This window comes from Colletotrichum lupini, chromosome 3 (assembly GCF_023278565.1).
Source record: "Colletotrichum lupini chromosome 3, complete sequence".
In the NCBI taxonomy this organism is placed as follows: Eukaryota; Fungi; Ascomycota; class Sordariomycetes; order Glomerellales; family Glomerellaceae; genus Colletotrichum; species Colletotrichum lupini.
Window position 1 is genome coordinate 6,537,053 of NC_064676.1, and position 26,239 is coordinate 6,563,291.

At 28.5% G+C, this 26,239-nt stretch overlaps 4 protein-coding genes across 4 annotated transcripts; 3 read left to right on the top strand and 1 right to left on the bottom strand.

Annotated features, from left to right (window-relative positions):
- Window positions 1–10,166: 10,166 nt before the first annotated feature.
- Window positions 10,167–10,511, top strand: CLUP02_06711 (uncharacterized protein; the record flags this gene model as incomplete). Its single annotated transcript, XM_049285708.1, has 1 exon — window positions 10,167–10,511. The coding sequence occupies one exon, from the start codon at window positions 10,167–10,169 to the stop codon at window positions 10,509–10,511; it is 345 nt and encodes a 114-aa protein (XP_049142851.1).
- A 4,752-nt stretch (window positions 10,512–15,263) lies between these two features.
- Window positions 15,264–15,422, top strand: CLUP02_06712 (uncharacterized protein; the record flags this gene model as incomplete). Its single annotated transcript, XM_049285709.1, has 1 exon — window positions 15,264–15,422. A coding segment is annotated over one exon (159 nt), but the record flags the coding sequence as incomplete, so codon positions are not given.
- A 6,243-nt stretch (window positions 15,423–21,665) lies between these two features.
- On the top strand, window positions 21,666–23,115 carry CLUP02_06713 (proline dehydrogenase; the record flags this gene model as incomplete). Its single annotated transcript, XM_049285710.1, has 2 exons — window positions 21,666–22,252; window positions 22,302–23,115. The coding sequence occupies 2 exons, from the start codon at window positions 21,666–21,668 to the stop codon at window positions 23,113–23,115; spliced, it is 1,401 nt and encodes a 466-aa protein (XP_049142853.1).
- A 215-nt stretch (window positions 23,116–23,330) lies between these two features.
- Window positions 23,331–26,140, bottom strand: CLUP02_06714 (uncharacterized protein; the record flags this gene model as incomplete). The annotated part of the gene is made up of 3 exons (XM_049285711.1): window positions 23,331–23,390; window positions 23,448–24,467; window positions 25,343–26,140. 3 exons carry the CDS (start codon window positions 26,138–26,140, stop codon window positions 23,331–23,333), a joined length of 1,878 nt encoding a protein of 625 aa, XP_049142854.1.
- Window positions 26,141–26,239: the final 99 nt, after the last annotated feature.

Sequence of the window (26,239 nt, forward strand, 5' to 3'; positions counted from 1 at the left end):
AATAACTTATTATTTTATAAAAAACTTTCCGTAGTATATTAACTAAGTAAAGTATAAACGAGAACTATATATTATAACCGGGTTCTATAATAAAATAACCAAAGTTTTTTTAAAAAACTAGCTTTTAATACTTAATAATATAAATATAGTCGAAATCCTTTACTTAGTTTTATATATTAAAATTAGTTAGTATCTCCCTCTACTTATTATAATTAATAACTACGTATTAATAATTAACTATTATAAATATTAGCTAACTTTAATAATGTTTATAACTAAAATTAAAATCTAATATCGCGGGATTTTATAACGCGTTATAAGCATATTATAACATTATATTAAAATATTAATATTATAAGCTATTTTTAATATCTAATATAACGTTAAAATATATTTAAAATACGCTTTAATAAATACTTATTAACTATTAAACTAAACAAAAAAGTAAGAAATCGGGCTAAGAGTTTATAAACTAATACTAAAGAATTATCTCGTACTTAATAAAGAACTTATACAGATTTAGTTACTAATTAATAAAGTAGTTTTTAAAATAAGAATTTTAATAACTTTAGTTTTAATAATTATAATAATTTTAATAATACTTAGTCTTAATATAAAATAAGTATTTTATTTTTTAAAATACCTTTTTTACTAAATAAAAATTAAAACCCCCTAAGTTCCCTAGTACTTTATAATAATTTATAAAAATAAGCTACTTAATTATAAACGTAAATAAGTATAAATTATTTTATATTTAAAAAATAATAAGTAAGGGTTAATAAAATCTAAGAAAATAAAAAACGAAAAGAATAGGAGTTTAAGTTTAAATAAGAACGTAAAAAGCGCGAGTTTTTAATAAACTAGGCTTATAAAAAATATAAGTTTATTATAAAATAAAATCGCTTAAATAAGGTAATAAAAATAAAAATAGCGCTTAATTAATAAAAATAGGAATAAGAAATAAGCTAATAAAATAAAAGCTCTTAAAATACTTTTATATTTATTTCTTTTTTAACTTCATTTTTATTTAAGTAATTTGAAATATTTCTTTTATAATATTAATATAAAATATAAATTAATATTTATAATATTTTATTAAATTATAAATAAGAATGTTTTATAGGTTTTTTAAAATATTAATAATAAGAGAAATTATTCTTTTAATAAAGTAATCTATTAAGGCTATATTATATATTACGTATTAAAAAAAGCTAAGTATATTACGCTTTATACTTAACTACTAATTAAAATAACTCCTAACTTTTTATTACTTATTTAAAAAGCGAGTTATTCTTATTTTAATATATATAAAACCTCTTAATATTAGCTTATATAAGTAGCTAAATTTTATATTATATACTTCTTTTTATTAAGTATTAGGAGACTCTTTATATATTTCTTTATATTTATAATAAGAATTAATAAGGACGCATAACGAATTAATACGGATATATAGCTTTTAGGGATATATAATATTTTTTATTTCTAATAAGTCTAAAAATTTATTATTAATATACTTAGGTTTTATTACTTTTTTTTGAAATACTTATCTCTTTTTAAAAAGATTTTTATATAATTATATTTTAAAAGAGCTTTATTACGAAACTATTATTAATTTAATACGTTTTATATCCTCTTTTATTTTAAAACTATACTAGTTTATATACTATAAAATAGATTTTTTAATAGCTTACGTACTAAGCTTATATTACTAAGCTTAATTTAATAACTTAAATAATCAAAACTATTCTATAAAATACTAACGCTCTAATAATAATGATATATTATTATTTATTATTTTAAATAAAAGCTATATTAATATTACTTAGTTTTATAAAATTAACGATCCCTATATATATAATAGCTTAATAAATAATATTTTATTTAAATTATTATAAAAACGTAATTATTATCTTATTATTTATATTAATATATTAAAAGGAATTAATATATTAGTATTATAAATTAATATATTAGCGTCGCTCTTATATTAGTATCGCTATTTTACTTTTTAATTAGTTTAAAAAGAATTATTAATATAATTAGATTTTATTAAATACTTATAAAGTATCCTAAGCCTTTATTTTTTATTTTTTCATATTTAAGTTATATTATTAAGCCTCGAAATTTAACTTATAGTATTTAGTTATAATAGTTTTTATAATTAGAATTAAAAACGTTTTTTAAAACTAATTTTAAAATAATACTTTTATTAAAAAGCTTCCCCTTTTATAAAAACGATCATTAATTAATTACGGCCTATTATTGTTATCTAACTAATTATTATTAAGAATTAATATACTAATATTATAAATTCATATACTAATATCGCTCTTATATTAGTATTATTATTTTATTTTTTAATTAGTTTTAAAAAATAGTACTTCCCTATAAAAATAATAAGAGTAACTATATTAATATAACTATTTTTATTATCCTCTCTAACCTAAGTTCTAATTTAAATTTTTAAAAATAAGAATAATACTATAACCTACGTACTCGTTTAGAATTACTATATTACTTATTTAAAATTTATAAATCTTAAATTAGTTAATAATATAAGCTTTTATAAATTTTAAATAAGTAAGGCTTTTTCTTATTATATACTTAAAATATATAAAAAGTAAATTATAATAACGTCTACCTAACTACCTCTTTTAATATAATTATAATAATTTATTATTATTATAAACTACTTTTTATTAACTATATTTTTTCTAAATACTAAGCTATATTAACCGTTTACTTATATAATTCCCTATTATCCCTCCCTTATTAAAAATACTAAACTAGCTCTTTATTTATTACTAAGATAAGCTTCATATTTAATTTTAATTTAGCTAACTTATTTTTTTTATAAACCTAATTAATATCGACTTATTTTTATTCCTAAGTAAGTAGCTTAACTTTTTATTACTTATATTTTAATTATTATAAATAATATAAACTTAACTAGCTAATTAGCCTTTTTTAAATAAGGCTAGTTATAATAAAATAAGCTATACTATATTCTTTAGCTTATTATAAAAAGATATAGTAATCTTAAAGTTAAGGATTTAGTAATATAAATTTAAAAAAGACGTTTTTTAAAAACGCTACTAAGGGTATACTTCTTATTTATTAAAAATAGCTAAATTTAATATTTTAAAATAGATCTTATAATAATATAATAATACTTAGCTTAATTAAAATAATATAATTTAGATTATAAAATCTAAAGAGTTTTAAAAATGGCTTCTTATTAAATAATATTACTTTTTTTATAAACCGGCCTTATATTTTAATTAAAATAAGATATTTTAAAAAAAGTATTATTTAAAATTTACTTCGGTATTTAAAATAAGTACTTATATATTCTTAATTTATAAATACCTCGTTTTTTATATAAGCTTAGTAAAAGCGTAGCTCTTAATTATTAATTTTATTTTATATAACGTTAATAAGTTAATATAAGTAACTAAGACTATTTAAAAAATAACTTTTAATATTATTATTATTTAACTTAGTATTAAAAATAATATAAATACTAAAGTTCTAATATTTTTAAATAGAATAACGGGCTTATTTTACTCTTAAAAATAAGTATATTACGTAAAAGTACTAAAAGATTAAGTATTAATTATTAAACTTTTTATAAAGCTTAGTCTAAGCTTTTTTAAAAATATACTTAGTTTTAATAAAAATAATAAGTTTTTATATTATAAAGACTTTATAATATATATAAAGGGGGGGCTTATTAATAAATATGTTAATATAAGCCTTATTTTTATTATTTAGTATAGTTACTATTTATATTAATAACTAATATTCCTCGTTATTAAACCTATTATTATTATTATTATAACTACGGTCCTTAACTTATTTTTCCTTAGTTTTAAGTATAATATTAAACTTAATATAATAAATATAAAATTATTATTAAATATTTAAGAACTACTTATTTAGTATAGCCTTTATTTATTATAATTTATAATAATAATAATAAAATAACGGACTAAGTATTAGTTTATAAATTAGTAAATACTTTTTAAAAAAAACTAAGAACTTTTTAATTTTTTATTATTAATAAAGTTAAACGTAGTATTATAAATCAATTTAAAATAAGTCTACTCAGTAACTTAAAAAAGAGGGAGCTTAAAGTAATTAATACTATAAATATTATTAAAGTTAATTACCTTAGGGAATAGCTTTTATATTTAAAAATAATAAAAAAAGGTTTAAATAAAGTTAATAAAGCGGTTTAGCTCGTTATTTATTTATTTTATTATATATAAAATATCTTATTTATTAAATAGCTTAATTAATACTATAATTAGCGAGTATTTAGCTAATTTCTCTTAGTTTATATAAGCCCTAGTAATATAAATATCTTATTAAATAAATAAAAACTTTAAGAACTATTTTTAAATAATAATACGTATATTACGAGCCCGAATCTTAACTCGTTAGTTTATAATTTTAATAATATCCTTAACTATTTTAATAAGCTTATAATATAAAAAGTACGTAAAGGTTTTAAAATTAGGGTTATAATTATATTAATTATATTAAAAGTGTAAATAATAATATAATAGCTACTTATTTTTTTCTTAAGCTTTAACAATAACTTATTATTTATAACCGTATTTATAAAACTTATATTATTAAATACTAGCGTTTTATATAAGCCTAGGCTTATTAAAACGATTATATTAAAAAGTATATTAAATAATTTAGCCTCGAGCTTTATACTTATTCCATTTTATAATACTAAATTTATTAGCTTTTATAAAATTATTAACTCGGTTAAAAAAGTATTATAAGTTTAATTTAAATTATTAAGAATCGGTAAGTTTAAGATTTAATTATATAAAAAAAAGAGGATCGGTTATTTAAAATATAATAAGAGGCTATAGTTTAAAAAAACGCTTCGCTTTAAATAAAAAATAGTTATAAAAATAAATAAAGTAATAAGTTAACTTAGGGACCCTATATTTATTATTATTAATAAATATATTCTTATTATCGGAGTAGTATTATTATTGATTATTAATTAGTCTTAATAACCTATTTAATAAGTTAAAGAGTATTACTAAACTACTCTATTATAAAATAAAAAAAGTTATTAAAATTATTTATTAAAAGAAGAGGGGTTATATTTTAAAAAGAATTATAAAAAAGTAGTTTACTAAGTTTTTATTATTTCTTTAAAGAAATAGTAAATAAAATATAATATAAGCTCTATATTAAAATAATTATTTATAAAAAGTTACGTATTTTATAATATATTAATTAAGAGCTTAGTAACAAAATTATATTATTTTTTAAAATTACTAATTTTATAAAATTAGTTAATATTAAAGTAGCTACTTTTTAAAAAGGGAGATAATAATAATTAACTAGATAATAATAAGAGGCTATAATCAATTAATAATCGTTTTTATAAAGGGAGAAGTTTTTTAATAAGGGTATTATTTTAAAATTAGCTTTAAAAAACGTCTCTAACTCTAATTATAAAAACTATTATAAATAAATACTATAAATTAGATTTCGAGGCTTAATAATATAACCTAAGTATAAAGAGAGTAAAAAAATAAAAGCTTAAAATATTTTATAAGTATCTAGTAAAATCTAACTATATTAATATTTTTTTTAAACTAATTAAAAAGTAAAACAGTAACGCCGGTATAAGAGCGACGCTAATATATTAATTTATAATACTGATATATTAATTCTCTTATTATTATTTCCCTTTTTAAAATAGCCGCCTTAATATTAACTAATTTTATAAAATTAATAATTTTAAAAAGTAATACGACCTTATTATTAAGCTCTTAGTTAGTATATTATAAAATATACGACCTTTTATAAACGATTACTTTAATATAAAGCTTATATTATATTTTACGTATTATTTCTCTAAGAAAATAAAAAAAACTTAGTAAACTACTCTCTTACGATTTTTTTTAAAATATAACCCCTTTCTTTTTAATAAATAGTTTTAATAACTTTTTTATTTTATAATAAAATAGTTTAATAATACTTTTTAGCTTATTAAATAGGTTATTAAACTAATTAATACTTAATAACAGTACTACTTCGATAATAAGAATATATTTATTAATAATAATAAATATAGGGTCCCTAAGTTGACTTATTATTTTATTTACTCTTATAACTATTTTTTATTTAAAATAAAACGTCTTTTTAAACTATAGCTTTTTATTATACTCTAAATAACTAATCCTCTTCTTTTTTTATAACTTAAATTTTAAACTTATTAATTTTTAATAATTTAAAATAAACTTATAATATCTTTTTTAATTAAGTTAATAATTATATAAACGTTAATAAATTTAGTATTATAAAACGGAATAAATATAAAGCTCGAGGCTAAATTATTTAATATATTTCTTAATATAATTAGTTTAATAAGCCTAGGTTTATATTAAATATTAGTATTTAATAATATAAGTTTTATAAATACGGTTATAAATAATAAGTTATTACTAAAACTTAAAAAGAGGATAAATAGCTATTATATTATTATTTAGACCCTTAGTATAATTAGTATAATTATAGCCTTAACTTTAAACCCTTTACGCACTTTTTATATTATAAGCTTATTAAAGTAGTTAAAAATATTATTAAAACTATAAGCTAATAAATTAAAATTCGAGCTTATAATATATATATTATTATTTAAGAATAGTTTTTAAAGTCTTTATTTATTTAGTAAGATATTATAATACTAAAGCTTGTAAAAATTAAGAAAAACTAATTAAATATTTATTAATTATAGTATTAATTAAGCTATTCAATAAGTAAGATATTTTATATATAGTAAAATAAGTAAATAATAAGCTAAACTATTTTATTAGCCTTATTTAGATTTTTTTTCACTATTTTTAAATATAAAAGCGATTCCTTAAGGTAATTAGCTTTAATAATACTTATAATATTAATTACTTTAAGCTCTTTTTTTTTTTAATTATTAAATAAACTTGTTTTAAATTTATTTATAATACCGTATTTAGCCTTATTAATAACGAGAAACTAGAAGGTTTTTAGTTTTTTCTAATTAGTATTTATTAATTTATAAACTAATACTTAGTCCGTTATTTTATTATTATTATTATAAATTATAATAAATAAATAAAGGCTATACTAAATAAGTAGTTCTTAAATATTTAGTAATAATTTTATATTTATTATATTAACTTTAATATTATACTTAAGGCTAAGTAGAAATAAGTTAAGAACTATAGTTATAATAATAATAATAGTAAGTTTAATAATAAGAAATATTAATTATTAATATAAATAATAATTATACTAAGTAATAAGAATAAGGCTTATATTAATATATTTGTTAATAAGCCCCCCCTTTATATATATTATAAGGTCTTTATAGTATAAAAACTTATTATTTTTATTAAAACTAAGTATATTTTTAAAAAAGCTTAGACTAAGCTTTATAAAAGGTTTAATAATTAATACCTAGTTCTTCAGTATTTCTATATAATATACTTATTTTTAAGAGTATAGTAGGCCCGTTATTTTATTAAAAAATATTAGAACTTTAGTACTTATATTACTTTTAGTACTTAGTTAAGTAATTATATTATATATATATATATAGTCTTATTTATATTATTTATTATAATAATAAGAGTATATATTATTATAAAATATTAATATTATAATTATAAATAGTAAATTATATTAAATATATAAATATATAATAAGCTTATAATATATTAAAATAAGTTAATAATGTATTATTTTATTATTTATGAATTAATTTATATTTATAAATATTAGAAAATTTGAAAAATAGAAATATTTAAGAAATATTTAAGATATATTAAGGAAATATTTAAAATATATCAAGGAAATATTTAGGAAATATTTAATATATATTAAGGAAATCTTTAGAAAACCTTTAAAAAAATTCTAAAAAACGTTTAGGAAATTTTTAAGAAATTTTTAAAAAATCTTTAGGAAATGTTTAAGAAACTTTTAGGAAATTTTTAAGAAACTTTTAGGAAATCTTTATGAAATTTTTAGGAACTATTTAAGAAATATTTACGATTAATATATTATTTACTTAGTATTTATAGCCTTAACCTCTATTTATATATTTATTACGAATATTTATTTATAATACTATAGTATTCTTAATTTATATAGTACTACTTTAAAAAAGTAAATAAAATACTTCTATTCTAATAAACTTTTTATTTATAAACTTCCTTAGACTAATTATTCCTTATTATCCTTTAACCCTTAATTATACTTTTTATTTATTTATATTCTTAATAAAAATCTAAGTAGAAGTAGCGGGGTTTATTTAAAAATCCGTTTTATTATTATTAAAATTATTAACGGGGGTAAGCTAAACTAGCTTACCCTTAACTACTTTATTATTCCGGCCTATTTACTTGGGGGTTTTAAAATTTTTTAAAAATAATTAATATTAAATATAATAATATATAAATATTAATAAAATAACTTATTAAAAATATCCTTATTTAGCGCGAGTTTAAAATAATAATACTTACGAAATATTAAATAAATTAGCTCGTATATATTAGGGAGAGGGTAAGCTATAAAATCTAATTAAAAAGAGTATTAATTAAAAAATAAATTATACTTATTATAGCTAATAACGTCTTACGATTTATAAACCTTATAACTCTCCTCGGGGCCGAGCTTAACGTTTACTTTTATCTAAGTAACGTCCTATTAAAAATAATTAGTTTTATAAACTAAAAATATTTTAAAAACATTTCTATTTATAGTACTATTCTTTTTAAAAAGGATAGTAAATAATGCCTTATTATTTATAATAGCCTTAGGCTTTTGGGGGGTATTTAAGGATATATTTTAGCCCTTTATAAATAATATTTTTTTAGCGTAATACTTTATAAAATATTATTAATAAAGCTAAAAATATTAATATAAAATAAGAAATAACTTATAAGTAACCTCGAGGTTAATAATAATAAAAAGGGATCCCTTATAAAAAATCGTAAAGTTAATACGATAACCCTTTTTAAAATACTTTTTAAGTATACCAAGAAATAACTAATAATAGCTATTAAAATAAAAGCTATTAGCCTCTAAATAATAATAATAAAGTTCTCTTAATAATAAAATTACTTAACCTTATTATTATAAAAATAAATAAATAAATTGCGTATTTAATTATAATAATAAAGATAAAATTTATATTATTAGTTTTAAATATAAAGAGATTCTTAGGCTAGCCCCTCTTATTATTAATATAAAACTTAAAACTATTATTATTATAATAATAAGAAGGTATTATAAAATTAATTCGAAAATATTTTTAATTAATTATTAATAAATTTTAAGTATAATAATAAGTTTTATAATAAAAATTTCTAATAAAAGTTATAATAAAGGGTAGAAGTTTTAAAAAAGGGATACGACTTAGTTAAGGTAAAAAAAAAGTATAAATTAGAATTATTTATTATAGAGCGGACTTGAATTAAGTAATAGTACCCTAATTAGCTATAATTTATTTTTAAAATATTTCTAACCCGAGTACCCCAAAAAAAAAAAACCGAAGTCTAATTAATTAAATTTAGCCGGGATCTATTAATATCTAAGTACTTATTATTATATACGGGACTCTTACTTTAACTAGGGGGGGTTATTATTAGTTTATATATAGACTCTTTCGGAAACCGCATTACTCCCGAATTTCAATCTCGGACTCCTACTCAAGCCCGCTCAGTGCGCTGCTTACCTGACTCGGCGGCAAACCTATCTCCAGTGATGTGTAGAGGAGAGCGTCTAGCAAAAGCATCGCCAGAGCCCCATAGTAAGGTAATCATAGAGAGTTCAGTCTAGTTCATAGACTAATTTCTGATTGAACCTTCATACTGGTCATTCTGAACCCACGGAACCGTCTCAGGAGGTGTACCTAGCCGAAACTTCCGCCAACTACGGCTACTGAATTTGTGCTAGAAGCTGTACGGTGTATAGAGTTGATATATAAATACTAGCTAGTTCTTTGAAGCAACGTCAAATACTACTATAAACGCCAAGCAATATCACAACTCCCTAAGTAAGAACAAGGAACCTACGCCTCATACGTTACCATTTCCATACTTTAAGACGGAAAAAATCCTCAAACTCAATCAAAGACAGCTACGATGCAATTCTCGGCCATCTCTATCATGGCCGTAGCCCTGCTTTCGGGCCAAACCCTCGCAAGTTGCGGAGAAGGAACCTTTAACGGCAAATACAACGGGTACAAGCGAATCTCAAACTGCAACCTCAACGCAAACAACGTCTACTTCTGCGGAGACTCTGGCACATCCGTCGTCCACAAGCAAAGTCAGCTTGTACTTCGCGCTGGAAAGGTCGATTCGACAGTCTTGGTCAACTGTAACGGGTACGGCTTCTTGTACCACTGTTCAGCCGGCGAAGAAGGCCGGTTCAGGGAGCCGCAGTGTAAGGGTGCGGTTTGGGAGGTTGAGAACATCAAGGAGACTTGAATGTCAATTCGAAGGTCGCTCGATCCAAGATGAAGCATGGGGTGAAGCATGCTCGTGATAGGAAAAGTCCAATTCCGTGTAACAGCGTCAATTATGTTTGGTTTGTCACAAGCCAAGGCTTACTAAAGAGAATCTTTTGGCGAGGCCGAATCATTCCTCTGTATCAACATGATCTTTCATCAATGCTTCAAAGACTGTCGCTGCGTTTCGCCGAGGGCTTAAGCGGCCATTGAAATTATTGGTTGATTGTCAATCGATGTTCTGGACTCAAGGGTTTCAGGATACTCAAGTCGACTTGGCATAGCTATGCAGATCTGGAGTTTCTTGCAACTATGGGCTGCTTCAAGCGAGGAAAACAGGTTTGACAGACCTGTCGTCCAATCTGACGAGATGATTGAATTTGTTCATTCACTCAAAGCTGTAGGGGCCTGGATAACTTGTATGATGTATAGATGCTGGTTCTCCTATGTATTACATAAAAGCAGCAAGGCCGGGGTTGTGGAGACTTTCCTGTCTTTGATCTGAGGGTGATTAGCAATGAGGGTAGGCACTGAAAGGATGTTCTCATTCAATACAGTGGCAAGAAAATACTGCAAGTCTTAGCTACCGATGAGGCGACTTCCAAAGGCGACTTATGCCCTGCCCTGCCTTGAATGCAGTACGGCTCACAATTGCTTCTTAAGGTTGAACTCTCAAAATGGTGGAAAATGTAGTGTAAGGTAGTAAGGTTCATATAGTTAAGTTATGTTAGATTGGAAGTCTAATTCGACCGCGGCATATAGCCGACTGCGCAGGGGCTAATTAGGGGCCCTATTTACGATTATCGTAGCTAGCCTAACTTACGGTTAGAACCTCCTTTTTATACTTACTACGTAAATATTTATATAATTTAATTAATTTTTTTATTAACTACGGTTGGAATTAACTACCTTATAATAGGGATACTAATACTAATTAATAGTTAAATTCTATTATTATAAATCGGTAAGGTATCTTATTATATAGAAAAGACGACTTTTTAATATTATATAGAATAAGAGATTCGTATTAATTAATTTTATAAAAATAGATAAAAAAGGAGGCGATTCTCGAATGCCGTACGGAATTAAGTAATCATAGCTTTTTATTACTTACGAGAGGTCGACGTTTATTACGTTAAACTACGTTAATTAATAAAACTACTTAAGCGATTAGCCTTTTATTATTACCCTAAGTAGCTTTTTTATTAAACGACTTTTCTATAGCCGGCCCGTAATTAGAAATTAACTAGTTAAATTAGTAAAAAGAAATACTTACGTAATAACTACTCGCTTAATTAATTAGTATCACGAACGAGTTTAATAATATAATATAAAAAAGCACTGCGTAATTAAAAAAGGGGATTTCTAAACGTAAATATTTTTACTTAGTAATAAAAGTAACTTTATAGGAGTTATTAAACTAAGAGATTTATAATATATAGAAAAGTTTATTATTATAAGAATCTTATAAATACGACTTTAAGCCCGCGATTTAAATAACCTCTTTATAACTCCCTTAACTACCCCCTAGGTATTATATAAGAATATAATATAAGGGACGGTTTAATAAAGGAGGAGGGGATTTAGAAGTCTTAATAATATTAAGTTAAGAATATTACGGATTTTAAAAATTAACTTAAAAAGAAAGTAGCTACCCTAAAATAGTTTTATAACCTCTTATTAAAGTTATTATTAGCCTAAAAAAAGGCTAAAAAAACGAGGATCTAAAAGGAAAAGAAAAAAATCCTTTAAAAGGCTACTAAAAGGCTTCTTTTTATATTAGCTCCCGGTACGAAATTATTAATTTTAAAAAATTAACTAAATAATAAAAAGGATCGCTAGTAAGTAATAATTACTTAACTATAATTAAGCTACGAAAAAAACTACTTAAAAAATATAAAATAGGGTACTAAGAGGCTATAAAAAATAAGATTTTTAAAGTATTTAACCCTATTACGTATGAGTAATAAGTAAGTATTTTTAGTAAGTTTTTAAAATTTATAATTTTATAAAAAGGAGGGCTTAACTTCGTTAACTATACTTAACGGCCTATATAGTTCTTAATAACTTATATAGCTCTTTTACGAGCCGCCCGGCGTTTATTTTTAACTATTTTTATAAAATACTACCTTAAAAAAAGTAGGTCGAAAAAAGAAGCTATTTAGAAATTATAAAGAGTACGAGGCTTAAAAAGCTAAAAGTATACGGAATAACAAAAATCGGTAACTAATAAAGATCCTAAGACTAATTACTATATCTTTTTATAATAATATAAACGTTTACCGCTATTATTATAAAAAAGAACTACTAAAACTTACCCTTTTATATTAAATAAAAAGGAGGATCTTAGTAAGTACGATAGCTAGCGTTTTAGAAAAGTAATAATAATTATTAAAAATAGTAAAAACGAGAGTAGTAGCGAGATAATAAAAAGAAGCGAGAATTTCCTAGACCTTAATAAATTCGTTAAATAATAAAAGTACGGATTTATTATAATTAGCGCGCGGATTAAATATATCCTTATTAAAATTAAATACGCTAATAATTACTAATACGAGTATTAACTAAAGTACGACCCTTAGTAAGTTAAAATAAAAAAAAAGAGGACGAAACCCGATCCTAAATAGAATCCTAATCCCTTATAAATAGGTAAATATTAACCTAGATTATTAAGGGACGTAGATATATAGAATTATAAATTAGCTTAATAATAAGTAAATTAACGTAGTATTAATCTATTTAACTAAGGTTTATAAAAAAAAGGGGCTATAGGGGTAACCCCTATTTTATAAAATTATAAACGACCTTAGTTATTAACTAAACGAATAATTTACGAGCGTAAGCTCAAAAATTATAAAAGTAATTAATAAATTCTTTTACGGGCGAGGGGTATTATTAACGTAATTATAATTATAAGAGCTATATAAAATACTAATAGTAATAATTATAAAAGAGGAATTCGTACTATAAAACTAAGTATAGGTTAATAGAGCGTATAATCACTTTAATAAATTTAAAAAAAGAGTAAACGACTTAGATTTCCTCCCTATAATTACTAACGGAAATCTATTATTATAAAAAGATATACCGGGGTAAAATATAGTATTAGAAGTACGATAATTAATAATTCCGCTTATTTTAATTTATAACTCGTTACTATTATTAATATAAAATTCGGTACTAATTAGTTAATAAAAAAAGAGGTAAACGACCTAAAGTTATTAATAATACGTAGCAACGTAGGGATCGTATATAAATACCAAAAATTTAGTAATAAATACGAAGTAATTTATAAACTTTAAAAAGATCTTCTTAAAAAAGAAATTATATTTTAAAGAGAAGTATAAGGTCTTATAAAAAACCCTAACGATATTTTACGATTATTATAAAAAAAGTCGGAATTAGGGAATACTAGTACTATTTAGTAATTAATATCGTACTCGTAAGTAAAGCCTCTAATTATTATTATAAAGCGGTACGTAATCTCGATTAAAACGACTTTCTTAATATAATTAACGTAATTTAAAGCTGTTTTAAAACTTATAATAAAAACCTAAAGCTCTTATTTAAGCTACGAGCGATTTTTTATATATTTATAACTAGGATAATAAAAAGTAAATTGCGAGTAAAGACTTTTAAAGAGCTTATTAATCGAATTAATAAACTAATAAAAACTTAGCTAAATAAGGGGATAAACGAGCGGAAAGTTAGATATTTTTATACCGTAGTTTAGCGTATACTAAAGGTAAAAATAACCCTATACTAAGTACTTAAAGACTACGAGACGCTCTACTCGAGGCTAAGATTTAGTTTTAATATTAAAGCGAGAATATTATATTAAACTTACTTCTAAATATACGACGGCCCTTATTAGTAATATTAAGTTAATTAAACGTATAATAAGAAAAAGAAAGAGGCTAGATATAATAATTATTAATAAGGAGGCTTGGATTCGTTAAATAAGTAGAGATTTAACTTATAAATAGGGTAATAAAAGAGGTAATATTATATTTATAAAAAGGATAAATATTAGTTAAGTAACTACTCTAAAGAAGAGCGTACTAAATTATATAAATAATATAAAAAGTCGAGGGTAGTAAATAATAAAACTAGCCCTTATCGGTTTAACTAATTCCTTATTATATATAAGGGTAGATCTGGGGGTATAGAACCTAGCGATAGTAATTAAAATAACGGCTTAAAATATATACCCCCTATAAGAGATTTAGAAAATAAAAAAGATCTTACCTCCTATACTAACGAATTAAATTATAACGAAATTAATAATATTAATTACTTTTTTTTTATCCCGTTAGCTTCTAAAGGATATACGAGGCTAAACGAATAGAGGGTAGTAAAAGCTCTTAATAAGTAGGCTTTTATTTATAAATAGTAAAGGAAGGTCCCTTAAATAATAAATATAGAGGCGGCTAAAAGGGCGAATTTAATAAGGCCGAAGCCTATTTTTTTAATAATTAAGGAGAAGACGCTATTTCTTTTAATATTTAAAAAAAAAGAATATAATACTAAGTAAATCTAAGGGTAGCCAAAGGGGTCCTTTTTATATTACTTAGATCCCTTAAATACTAAGCTCGTATAAGTATTTTATACGAGCGAAAAGTACGGCTTAGATAATTTTTATAAAATTATCCTAAATACTAGGGTATTATAATAGTTAACTAAAAGAAAAAGGTAATTCTAAGTACTATAAAAGATCGTACTAATAACGCTTAATATATTAATAATAAGTATTATAAGGATTAGTTTTAGCTTAGGTAAGGAAATCGTTGCTCTAAGTATAGTAAAAGTAGAGACGTATTTCGGAACGATAACTTTTTATATTTTACCTATTAATACCCTATTTCTTTTATATTTAAAAGATATAGATTAACTAGGTATTATATTTAATAATATAAAGAATAGAATCTTTAGTAATAAGTACTTCGAGATAGTTAAATAATAATAGGGGTATACGTTTATAAAGCTTACTAATAATACGAAGTTAATTAATTACCTAACAAAAAGTAAGCTTAGAAGATTATACTAAAGATTTAGGTACTTATTAGTTATAAGGCTATATAACCTCTTAAAGTAATTAGGTAATAATAATATTGAAATAGGGGCGCTAGAGTAATTAATAAAAGTATATTACTAATACTAAATAAATGCGCAGAGCCTACGTAAATTTAAGTTTAAATTGCGTAATAAGCTTAACTTTAATTAAGAAATCGTCGTTAATATTTTCTATTTAAATAGTTAGTTAGTATTATATATAATCGACGTAGCTATATCTTTTTAAGTAGGGCAATTCCTCTGGGATTTATAAGTAAAAATAGTATAGGTAGCTTTATAAAAAAGCTAGATCGATATATACTATGGACCGCTAGATAGTATTAAAACCGACGCTAGTACTAGCTTTAAGTTAGTAAAATTTAGGGATAATATAATAACTTACGGTATATAACTAAAAGTCGTACCTATTAAAGCGCACTATAGTATTAAAAAAGTAAAAAGGGTATATTAGTAATTAAAAAGGGCGTTTAGAATTATTAAAGAGGAAAATCTAGATTTTACTAACGATAAATACCTCTAGATAGTACTTAAATACTATAATGATATTATAGGGCCTAACGGACTTATATTAATATTATTAATATTTAGAGTATATTTAAAAACGACCTTAGCCTCGTTACCGTCGCTAAATATAAGCTAACGAGCCTAAGTAATTAAAAAAGTAATACGGGTACTACGTAAAGTAAGCGTAAGAAAGTAAGTTAACGAGGTAATTATTATGCATAATAGGCCTAATATAGGGGGTAATTTAAATATACTACTAAATTCGGATATACGAGTATAGTATAAAATTACTTAATAGTAGGCTAGGTTATATAAGTTAATTTTTATTAACGAGCGCTCTTATATAGTTATAAGAGATCGTAACTAGCTGCTCGAAGTATTAATTATAATAGTTAGACCGTACTATATAGATCCTAATAAAGTAATTTCTAACTTATAAAAAAAAGAAGAGCTAGGGGAAACTATATAACCCGCAATAAAGGTATAGGAAATTATTTTTAATAAAATCGTCGTAATAATATTAATAAACGACGAGGAAGAGGAAATTACTAAAAGGGTATTAATATTATTCATAAGACGTTGCGGAAGACTATAATAGTAAGCCCTAACGTAGTAATTTATTATTAGCGACGAAGTAATTAATACTTTTTTTATAATAAAAGAGAAAGCCGATTTCGAGCTAGTAGTTAAACTACGTAAAAAAGGTATAATTATAATTATTAAAAAGCCGTATAAGGGATTAAATGTTATTAAAATAAATACTCTTTGCGATCGAGGGGTTTATTAATTTATCTTATATAACTTAGAAAAATATATAAACCTCTGTATATTTAAATTACGAATAGTTCGTAAGATTAAAAAGAAAAGAATACCCTAGCTATATAAGAAGTTTAAATATATAATTTAGGGGTACGGTAATATTAAAAAGGCGACGCTATTTATATAATTACTTATTATATAGCGCTATAACTAATAATTAATAATAGTATTAATAGTATTATTATAAAAGAAGGGATATAAGATTTAGAGCCGTAATATTACCTAGGCCTATACTTAATTAGCTATAGGGCTTATAAAGAAAATCTTAGCCTATTTACCGAAAGAAATAGCTAGTAAGTACTTAGAAAGTACGATTATTAAAGTGCTTAAGCTACTATATAGGCTCGTAAAATCGGGTACTTATTAATAAGCTACTTATTACGATTTTTATATTAATTAATTATTAATAGTTATATTTACGTACGACCCGTGCTTATTAATCTTAGAGTATAAAAATAATTAATTTAGGATCGTCGGAATATAAACCGATAATATATTAAGCCTATTTAATATTAATTTTATAAAAAGAAAGAATAAAGAGCTTTAAAAAGCGGGCTTTATAACGAAGCTAAAAGAGGTCCTTATAACGAATACCCCCTTAATATTTAATACTAAAATTCTTATTATAAAAGAGGAAACTATCGTTTTTTAATAAAAGGGGTAGGGCAAGAAAATTAACTTTATTAATTTAAATATAACTAATATTAAAAAGTAATATAAAGCTAAGCTCGCGCGAGGGGTATATATTATAAGTATTTATTAGCCCGAGGTAATTTTTAATTACGCTAAGGTAGTATAAGCTATAGATTTAACTAAACGAGACGTTAAGGTACTTAATAAGCAGCTTAAATAGTAATAAACGAATTTCGATCGAGGTCTTATTTATTACCCGATCGATTTTATAATTAGTAAGCTCTATATCTTTATTAATAAGTTATTTACGAATAATAACGACCTTATTTTATAATTAAAGTATATTATTATCTTAGTTAATGAGAGTATAAGTAAGAGCGAATTTATTATATATAATAATATAATCTATTACTTATTAATTAAAAATAAGTAGGTAACGAGAAGTATATTAGTATTAGAGGTTTATAGTATAGTTAACGGCATTAACCTCTTTTATACGATTTTAATAATACTAAGGAAGATTACCGATCGAATTAGCTTTTTATTTATTCTAACGGTTATTTATACCGATTCTTATTTACTATATAAATACCTCGTTAAATTAGGAATAATAAAAGAAAAGAGGCTTATAATTAATATTATAGCCCTTAGGTAGTTATACGAAAGGCGCGAGATACTTAAGATCCGTTAGATTAATAATAAAAATAACTTCGTAGACGCTTTTATAAAAGTAATATTAAATAAGGGATTAAAGTAATTTATAAGTAATAAAAAAGTTATTATATAAATAGAGGGATAAGTTATATAAAAAGAGTAGAGAAAAGGGGGAAAAGGAAACGACTTAGTAAACGGGCCCGAGGTCGAATTATATTTCTAACCGTAGTAGTTAAATTAATAAAAAAAAGAGAAAGTTAGTATCGGATTAGAAGTTTAATTCGACTGCGGTATATAGCTAACTACGTAGGGGCTAATTAGGGGCCCTATTTACGATTATTATAGCTAGCCTAATTTATAATTAAAACCTCCTTTTTATACTTATTACGTAGATATTTATATAGTTTAATTAATCTCTTTATTAACTACGGTTCGAACTAACTACCCTATAATAGGGATATTAATAAGTCAGAACACCCCCATTCGGCCACCCCCCCCATTCGGCTACCCTATTAAAAGTAGGTCTAGGTATATTATTACTAACTATAATTAATTAATTAACTACCTTCTACTACTACTATAATATAATTACTACCCTTATTAAGTAATTCGACCTCTATAGTTTAATTAAGACTAATTAAATACTTATTAACGTCTTCCTAAGCCCTCTTTATATCCTTAATATTAACGAACTTAGTATTTAAGTCTATTTAAATACTCTTCTTTTTTTTAAGAGCTATGTACTTAACTCTAACTTTTAAAACTCGAACTTATTATTAAAATAAGGCTAATAAAAAGGACTTCTTATTAAAAGCTTTTTTAACTTTATAAAAAAGTAAACGTTGAGTATTATAATTAGGCCTAAGCTTTATAAATAGCTTTAATTATTTATAAAAATTACTAGCTTTTTTAAAAATTAACTAATTAATAGTAAATACTATAAAAGTCTAATTAACGACTTTAATAGTAATAGTAATTATTTACTTAGTATTAGTAATATCGTTTAATAATATAGCTAAGCTAAATAATACTATAAAATTATTAAAAAATATAGTAATATTAAGTAGCTATAAGTTAGTTATTCTCTAACTATTTTATATATTATTTCTTATTAAACTAAATAAATAAGTAATAATATAATAAGCTAAAAAATACCGCTTTTTCATAATAATAAAATTATTTACTATATCCTTCTTATTAAGCTCCTTTTTATAATAAGTTTTAATAAGACTAAAAATAGCTATATTTAATAGCTAAAGGATATAAAAAGTATATAGTAATAAGAATAATAAGTAGACGTTATTAATATAATACTCTTATATAAATTCTATCGTTATATAACTCCTATACCTATTTAAAATTAATAATTAAGGCTTAAGTTATAAGTTAAGTCTCTTAATTAAAAAAAGCTTAGTTTATAATAAAAAAACTACCCTTAACTATATAAAAGTAGTTTAGTTTATAGTTTACTTATTATTTATTATTATAAACTCCTAACTATCGGAATCTTTAAAATTAAAAAAGAACTACTATTATTAAACTAACTTTCCCTTACAAATTAGTAATAGTTTAATAACTTTATTATTAATAAAGATATACTTAATAATAAAAATTTAAAACCGCAATTTAAGCTCTTTTTTTTATATTACGTTAGTCTTAGCTATACTTAAAACTAGCTTATTAAATCCCTTACCTTTAAAAATATTAGTCTTATTTATATTATATTTATTAACCTATTTAATATTTTTAATTTTTAAAATATTAAATAATCGGAACTAGGGCCTAATTATTTTAATAAATATTTTATTAATATATTTTAAATTTATAAAACGACTTTTCTAAACCTTAATAAATAAGTTCTATTTTAAAAAAGTATCTATTTATCTTTTTTTAAAAAGATAATTATCCCCTTAGGTTTATAAAACTTACTTAGTAAATTCTTTAACTTATTTATAAATTAATATAACTCTTAGAATATACTAAATACGAACCTATTTAACTAGCTTATTTTTTTATTAAAGGGGAAGCCTTTATTAGTTAATAAAAGCGATTATATTAGCTTATTAACCTCGTTAATAATTCAGAAGTATATTTTTTAAAATATTAAACTTAATCGAGGCTTTTTTAATTAAAGTACTATTTTTAATTACCTCGAGCGCTTAAATAACTTTATTTTCGGTGTATAATATTATAATATAATAAAGAATATATATATTAAAAAGAAATTCGTTTAAATAATAATTATAATTATTATAGTAGTTTATAAATTAAGGGTAGGATTTTAATTGGGGGGGCTAGGAGGGATTTTTGGGGTAGCCGAATGGGGGGGGTGGCCGAATGGGGGTGTTCCGACTTATTGCACACATTCCTTAAAAGCACCGATCCACTTCGTAGTCAACTACTCCATACAACCTTCTACATTAAAGGTTTCTAGCGGAACCGTGAATTGAATTGCAGTGACTCAATGGTCTTAAAGCCCAATCCACTTTTGAAGTATATCTCAGTCGTTCATGAGTTGGCAACATGGGCGCGGCACGTGCGCCTCTGACAAAGATAGAGTCAAACCCGTCTTCAACATGTTGGACACAGGTCCACGAGATACTCTGCTTCTGATAAGACCATGGAGATGATGAGTTGGCCAATTACATGGCGCACAAGCAAGAGACAAAGCCCTTCGCATTAAAGGAAACGGGCATAGACACATCGTCGTACGCCCACGCACTTGAGAGCTTACCCCCACAACTTTAGATGCCATTTATGTTTCCTCGAACTATTGCAGAGGATGTATCACAAAGAGAACCAGAAAATGTGCTGCCAAGGATGGGGGTCTTGTGTGTGGAATAGAGTCGATGATCTACGGCAGATCAAGCGTGTTAGTGTGTTGTCGGGACGAGCTTCCGACGAGATAAGCCCTTCCGACTTTTTGGATCCGACATGTCGGGACGTACGCACCGACACCTGCTACATCCGGGGTCGCCCCTCATTGTCTAAGCACCCGACTTTGGTCACTTGGTCATTCTTATCTCATGGATCTAAACTCAAAGCATTCCGATAACGGGCTTTTGTTAGATTTCGATCTCATCGAGGCCCAATGATGTCTTGATTTTGCGTCGGTGGCGGGCTTGTCTTATCCACCTGCCAAGTGAGGGTCCAGTGCAAAGGCGGCTCCGCCGTGCTCCGTGATGGAGAAGAGCCGCAAATACCACACGCAAACCATTAGTCTTCTCCGGGGCGTGCGCAAAGACACACCATCGGAACGCCGATGGCGGGGGGTGGCTAGCTCGGAGACATACCTCCCACGATGCCATGGCTCGGTCGCGATTCAGAGTTTATGCCGGCCGTAGCCGTTCGTGATCGATAAATAGAAGTACCCAGGCACCCTCCCACCATCTCTACGTGTGTCAAGTCTCGTCTTAGCCAAATATCGAAGTCTACCTATCTAACTATCACGATGAACGCAAGACTCGTTGCGTGCAGGCAGGCGCCGATGCCTTTCTGCAGATCCCTTCGACTGAAGGGAGCGGCGAGATATGTCAGCACCACGTCGGCCAAGACACAGACCTTATCTCCAACAGCACCGCGGACTTTCACGCCGACCCCGAAGAAATCACCCTTATCTAGACTTTCAACAAAGGCCCTGGTCCGGTCACTATTCCTCACACAATTCATGTCAACGCCACTTCTCATGAAGCCAGCACTACCTCTACTGCACTTTATCGCTAACACAAAACTCGCACTTTTCAACCCCGATAAGAACCCATTGCTGAACCGACTATTGAGATGGACTATCTACGACCATTTCTGTGCTGGAGAGAACATTCCTCAGGTTTCAAAGACTGTTTCTGAAGTGAAGCGGATGGGATACCAGGGTGTCATTCTCAACTACGCAAAGGAAATCGTTCTGGATAAGAAAGCGGCCGCGGCGGAAGCGAAAGCTGGAGAGTACGCACCAGAGGTTTACCAGATGGTCGACCAATGGAAGAAGGGAAACCTCGAAACTCTCCATATGATGGCGCCGGGCGATTTCCTGGCTGTCAAGTAAGTTGCCCTGGAATACCTCCACGTCTTTCTCCACTAACAACATTAGGATTACTGGCGCTGGTCCCATCTCTGTAGATGCATTGAAGGCGAAAGCACCCATCCCGGAAGTTTTGAGCAAGGCTTTGGACGAACTCTGCGAGGAAACCAACAAGCAAGGATCTCGTCTTTGGATCGATGCCGAGCAACAAGCCCTTCAACCCCAATTGGACGAGTGGACTATCGACCTCATGAGGAAGCACAATCGCCAGAGCAAGCCTTTGATCTACAACACTATTCAGGGCTATCTCAAGGGCTCCAAGGCTAATTCCGAGCGTCACATTTCCCTGGCCGCGAAGGAGGGCTGGAGCTTGGGAGTCAAGTTGGTCCGCGGCGCATACATCGAGAACGAAGTCCGATCCCTGATCCACGACACCAAGGAAGATACCGATAAGAACTTTGACGACATCGCCGACATGTTCATCAGCCAGAGACTCCCTCAAGACGCCAAGGAGTGCCAGTTCCCTGCTAGCGCGCTCTTTCTCGCTACCCACAACGCCGCCAGCTCTGCGACAGCGATCTCTACCCACCGCCGCAGAATCCTAGACGGCCAAGCAACGACTGAGCTTGAGTGCGGTCAGCTGTTTGGTATGGCGGATGAATTGAGCTGTGAGTTGCTGGACAACTACGATACCTGTGTGGCAGACTCTGGGTTGAAGAGAGATGCTATCCCCAAGCCGTTCAAGTATCTCCCGTGGGGTTCGGTTTCAGAGTGCATGGGATACCTGCACAGAAGGGCGGTCGAGAATAAGGGAGCTGTCGCGGAGAGCGCTCACATGCTTGGCTCATTGAAGAGCGAGCTGAGACGCCGGGTCTTTGGTTGAACCGACATGACCTTGTACTTTTTGTTTTCAGCGATTCATCATGACTTGATTTAGAGATATCCCAACAATAGACGCTCAAAAAAACGGAGAAACTACAAGAAGTTCACATGCTCAATTCCATACCTTCGGCCGTTCGATGTCTTCATATTTCCAAACCACGCACCCTTGCCTCCATTTCACCAGTCTTCCATTTCTCTACTATTACACGTGCAAACCTAGCTGGAAGGTTCCATATCTCCCAACCGCTTTGCATTGGCGGAGTATTTGCCCTCTCCCTGTGAGAAGCTCATTAGTGATGATGATTAACTTGATGATACCAGGGAACAACTTACCCATTTGGGGAATGGTGTAAACTCGTAACGTTGGCCTTGAAATTCCAGCGCCCCTTCGAACCTCCAAATTTGCACAAGTCCAAGGTGACTCTGGTACATTATATCTGGAGTGAAAGAAAACCACAAGACGTTAGACATTAGTCTTCTGACCTCGCCCATGTCTATGCCGAACCGTATCAAGTAAACGAGAATCTCCAAACACGACGTCAAGTAGTCTTTGTCTCGCTCGTCGCTACACCTGTATCCGTACTTGCGCAACACCGATGGAACGCTAGTTTCCTGCATTTCTTGAATGTGCTTCACGAACTCCTGATTATCCTCAAACTCCTCGATACCCCCATCACAGGTCAGGGTATACTCTGCAATTTCATACAGGATCCAAAGGCGCGGCTCAAACCCGGGATAGAACCACGAGAAACCGCAATTGCGAATGATTCCAGGCATTGTTTCCAGCCCTCGCAGGAAGTATTCCTCTTCACTCTCGGTCCGGGGGTACTGAGGCAGACAGGTCCAATCGACCCAGATGTGCGACCAACTCTGAACCCCGAGCTCTTTCTGATGAAGACGCAGACAAGAGCCATCAGGATCCGGGTCGTTGCTCGTGGTCCAAAAGTGACTGACGAAGAAACACTCTGATCGCATGACGAAGTTGTTGAGGGCAGGAAGAAGAACATAGTCCTCAAGCCGATCTCTGTTCCATTTCGTGAATGTCTGTTGCGAAAGAAAGGCTTCTCTCCTTTGAAAGAACCAAAAGAGCGGGAGTTCCCGTGGACTGCGTAGAAAATCGTCTAGGCTTGTGTAATTCTGCAGAAATCCCATCGCGAAGTCATGCATGTTTCCACTTGGCGAATTCCATTCGTTGATACTGCGCTCGACGAGGGACTTCCACGCATCTTCTGCGATGATAGAAGTTGTTGAGGTAACTTCAGAGGTCATCTTGGTAGATCCTGGTGTTTGACGAACAAAGATAGTGAGAGGGAAAGGGGCGTCAGGTTTGGACAGCGTTGAGCGTTGAGCTGGCTGTACTTATTAGTGGTATTGTGTCACGAGATATGGATGTGGTTAATGCGGCCCACATAGAGTGGGCCCGCTTTTCGTGACAGTTATGAGCCCAGCTCCTATCCGCTATTGCCACAATGGTTAAGTGCCGCATTATCTACAGGTCGTGCACCCAAAAAGCGAGAGGCGGCCGTTCGAGTCTCCGTATGGGCAGAGGTTTTTCTAACTAGTCTGCTACCTATGGGGCTAAGGCTGCCATCTGCAGGGCTGAGGCGCAGTACAGACGCCCATTGTACGGATGACGGCTCTAGGCGTCTGGGGGGTGTGTTACGAGATATAGATGTGGTTAATGCTGCCCACATAGAGTGGGCCCGCTTTTTGTGACATATTGCGCTTTAAGAGCCTCATCTTACCACCCATCAAGGCTCTGGTCAGCGTCAAATGTAACAGCACCGCCAGCCCCAAATCACTTGATTGGCCAACAAATCCCTACCATCGTAAGACTTCTTCGACTGACGTCCAATCAGGTAGGTAAAATCGCTGTATAGGGTTTCCAAGCCACCGATCATTCACACGCCATAAGCCTAGCCAAGCTAAAGGATTTTCCACATTCATAGATTGGGGCTAGTGATTGTCAATGTCGTCTAGGTAGAAGGGGTACACGTAGGCAGGCAGAGATGATCATAGTTGATAATATTCAAAGATTTGTCGTAATTGATGCACGCGACACCGAATGCCCGGAGACTGTAGACCAGCGGCGCCATCTACCTTGGCCATAACGTCAATATCTGTATGCCTTTATCAAATAATGGAAATATCTATTTGGTGGTGGATCTGTCTATTTTCTGAAGAAATTCGCTTTTCGGTTCTTCATCCTGCCATCTCCTGCGAGGCACCTCAAACGTTGACGTGATGCGTCCATACGACTTTCCTCCCAGCTGGCCCACGGGACGTAACTTCTCGAGCTCAATATGACTGAAGTCAGGATCAGCAGCATCCTCCATGACCCAAAACCGCGTCGCCTCAAGCAAAACCATTCCGGCGACACTCTTTCCATCTTTCGCGTGGTCACTGAATCCTTTGATGTCTACCACTTTTGCCTCTATCGAAAACACTGACTCCAGAACTCTTGATGGCTGCACCGTTGTAGTCTCTCCCTCGTGCAGCCCTGAGATAACCCACTCAGAGACTCCATGCGGAGCGTCGATGGAGGTAGCGTTGACAGCCTCAATCATATCTTCCGACACTGTGTTAATGACACATTCGCCCGTCTCCTTGAGATTCCTATACGAGTCTTTGACAGCACCGGGTCTCGATGAGAAACCGACTATAAACATGGGTGGGTCATGGTCAATGACTTGGAAATAGCTAAAAGGCGCAAGGTTCTTCTTGCCATCCTTTGACAAGGTGCTGAGAAATCCAACCGGCCTTGGTGCGATTCCAGAAACGAGAAGGCGGTAGTTATTGATCATTGATCGATCTGATGCGTATGGGTCAATTTCCTTGTGGGATGCGGAGTTGCTTTTCCGGGTGCGGACTCCCTGGCCGTAAGACCACGTTGGATTGGGGGATTTTGTAACCTCAATTGAGGCGTTCGAGTGGTCAAAGTCCGGGCGCTTGGATTGTATCTCTTCGAAATTTCCGAGGCGCTCTACAATAGCTCCTTTGGAGTCATCTGATTTGCTCGAAGACATTCGGGCTGTCCACCCTTGGCTGGGTAACATGCACGGGGTGAGTCGCCGTCTACTAGGCGGCGGCTTACTTAGCATTTGGTCCATACGCGTTGCTATTAA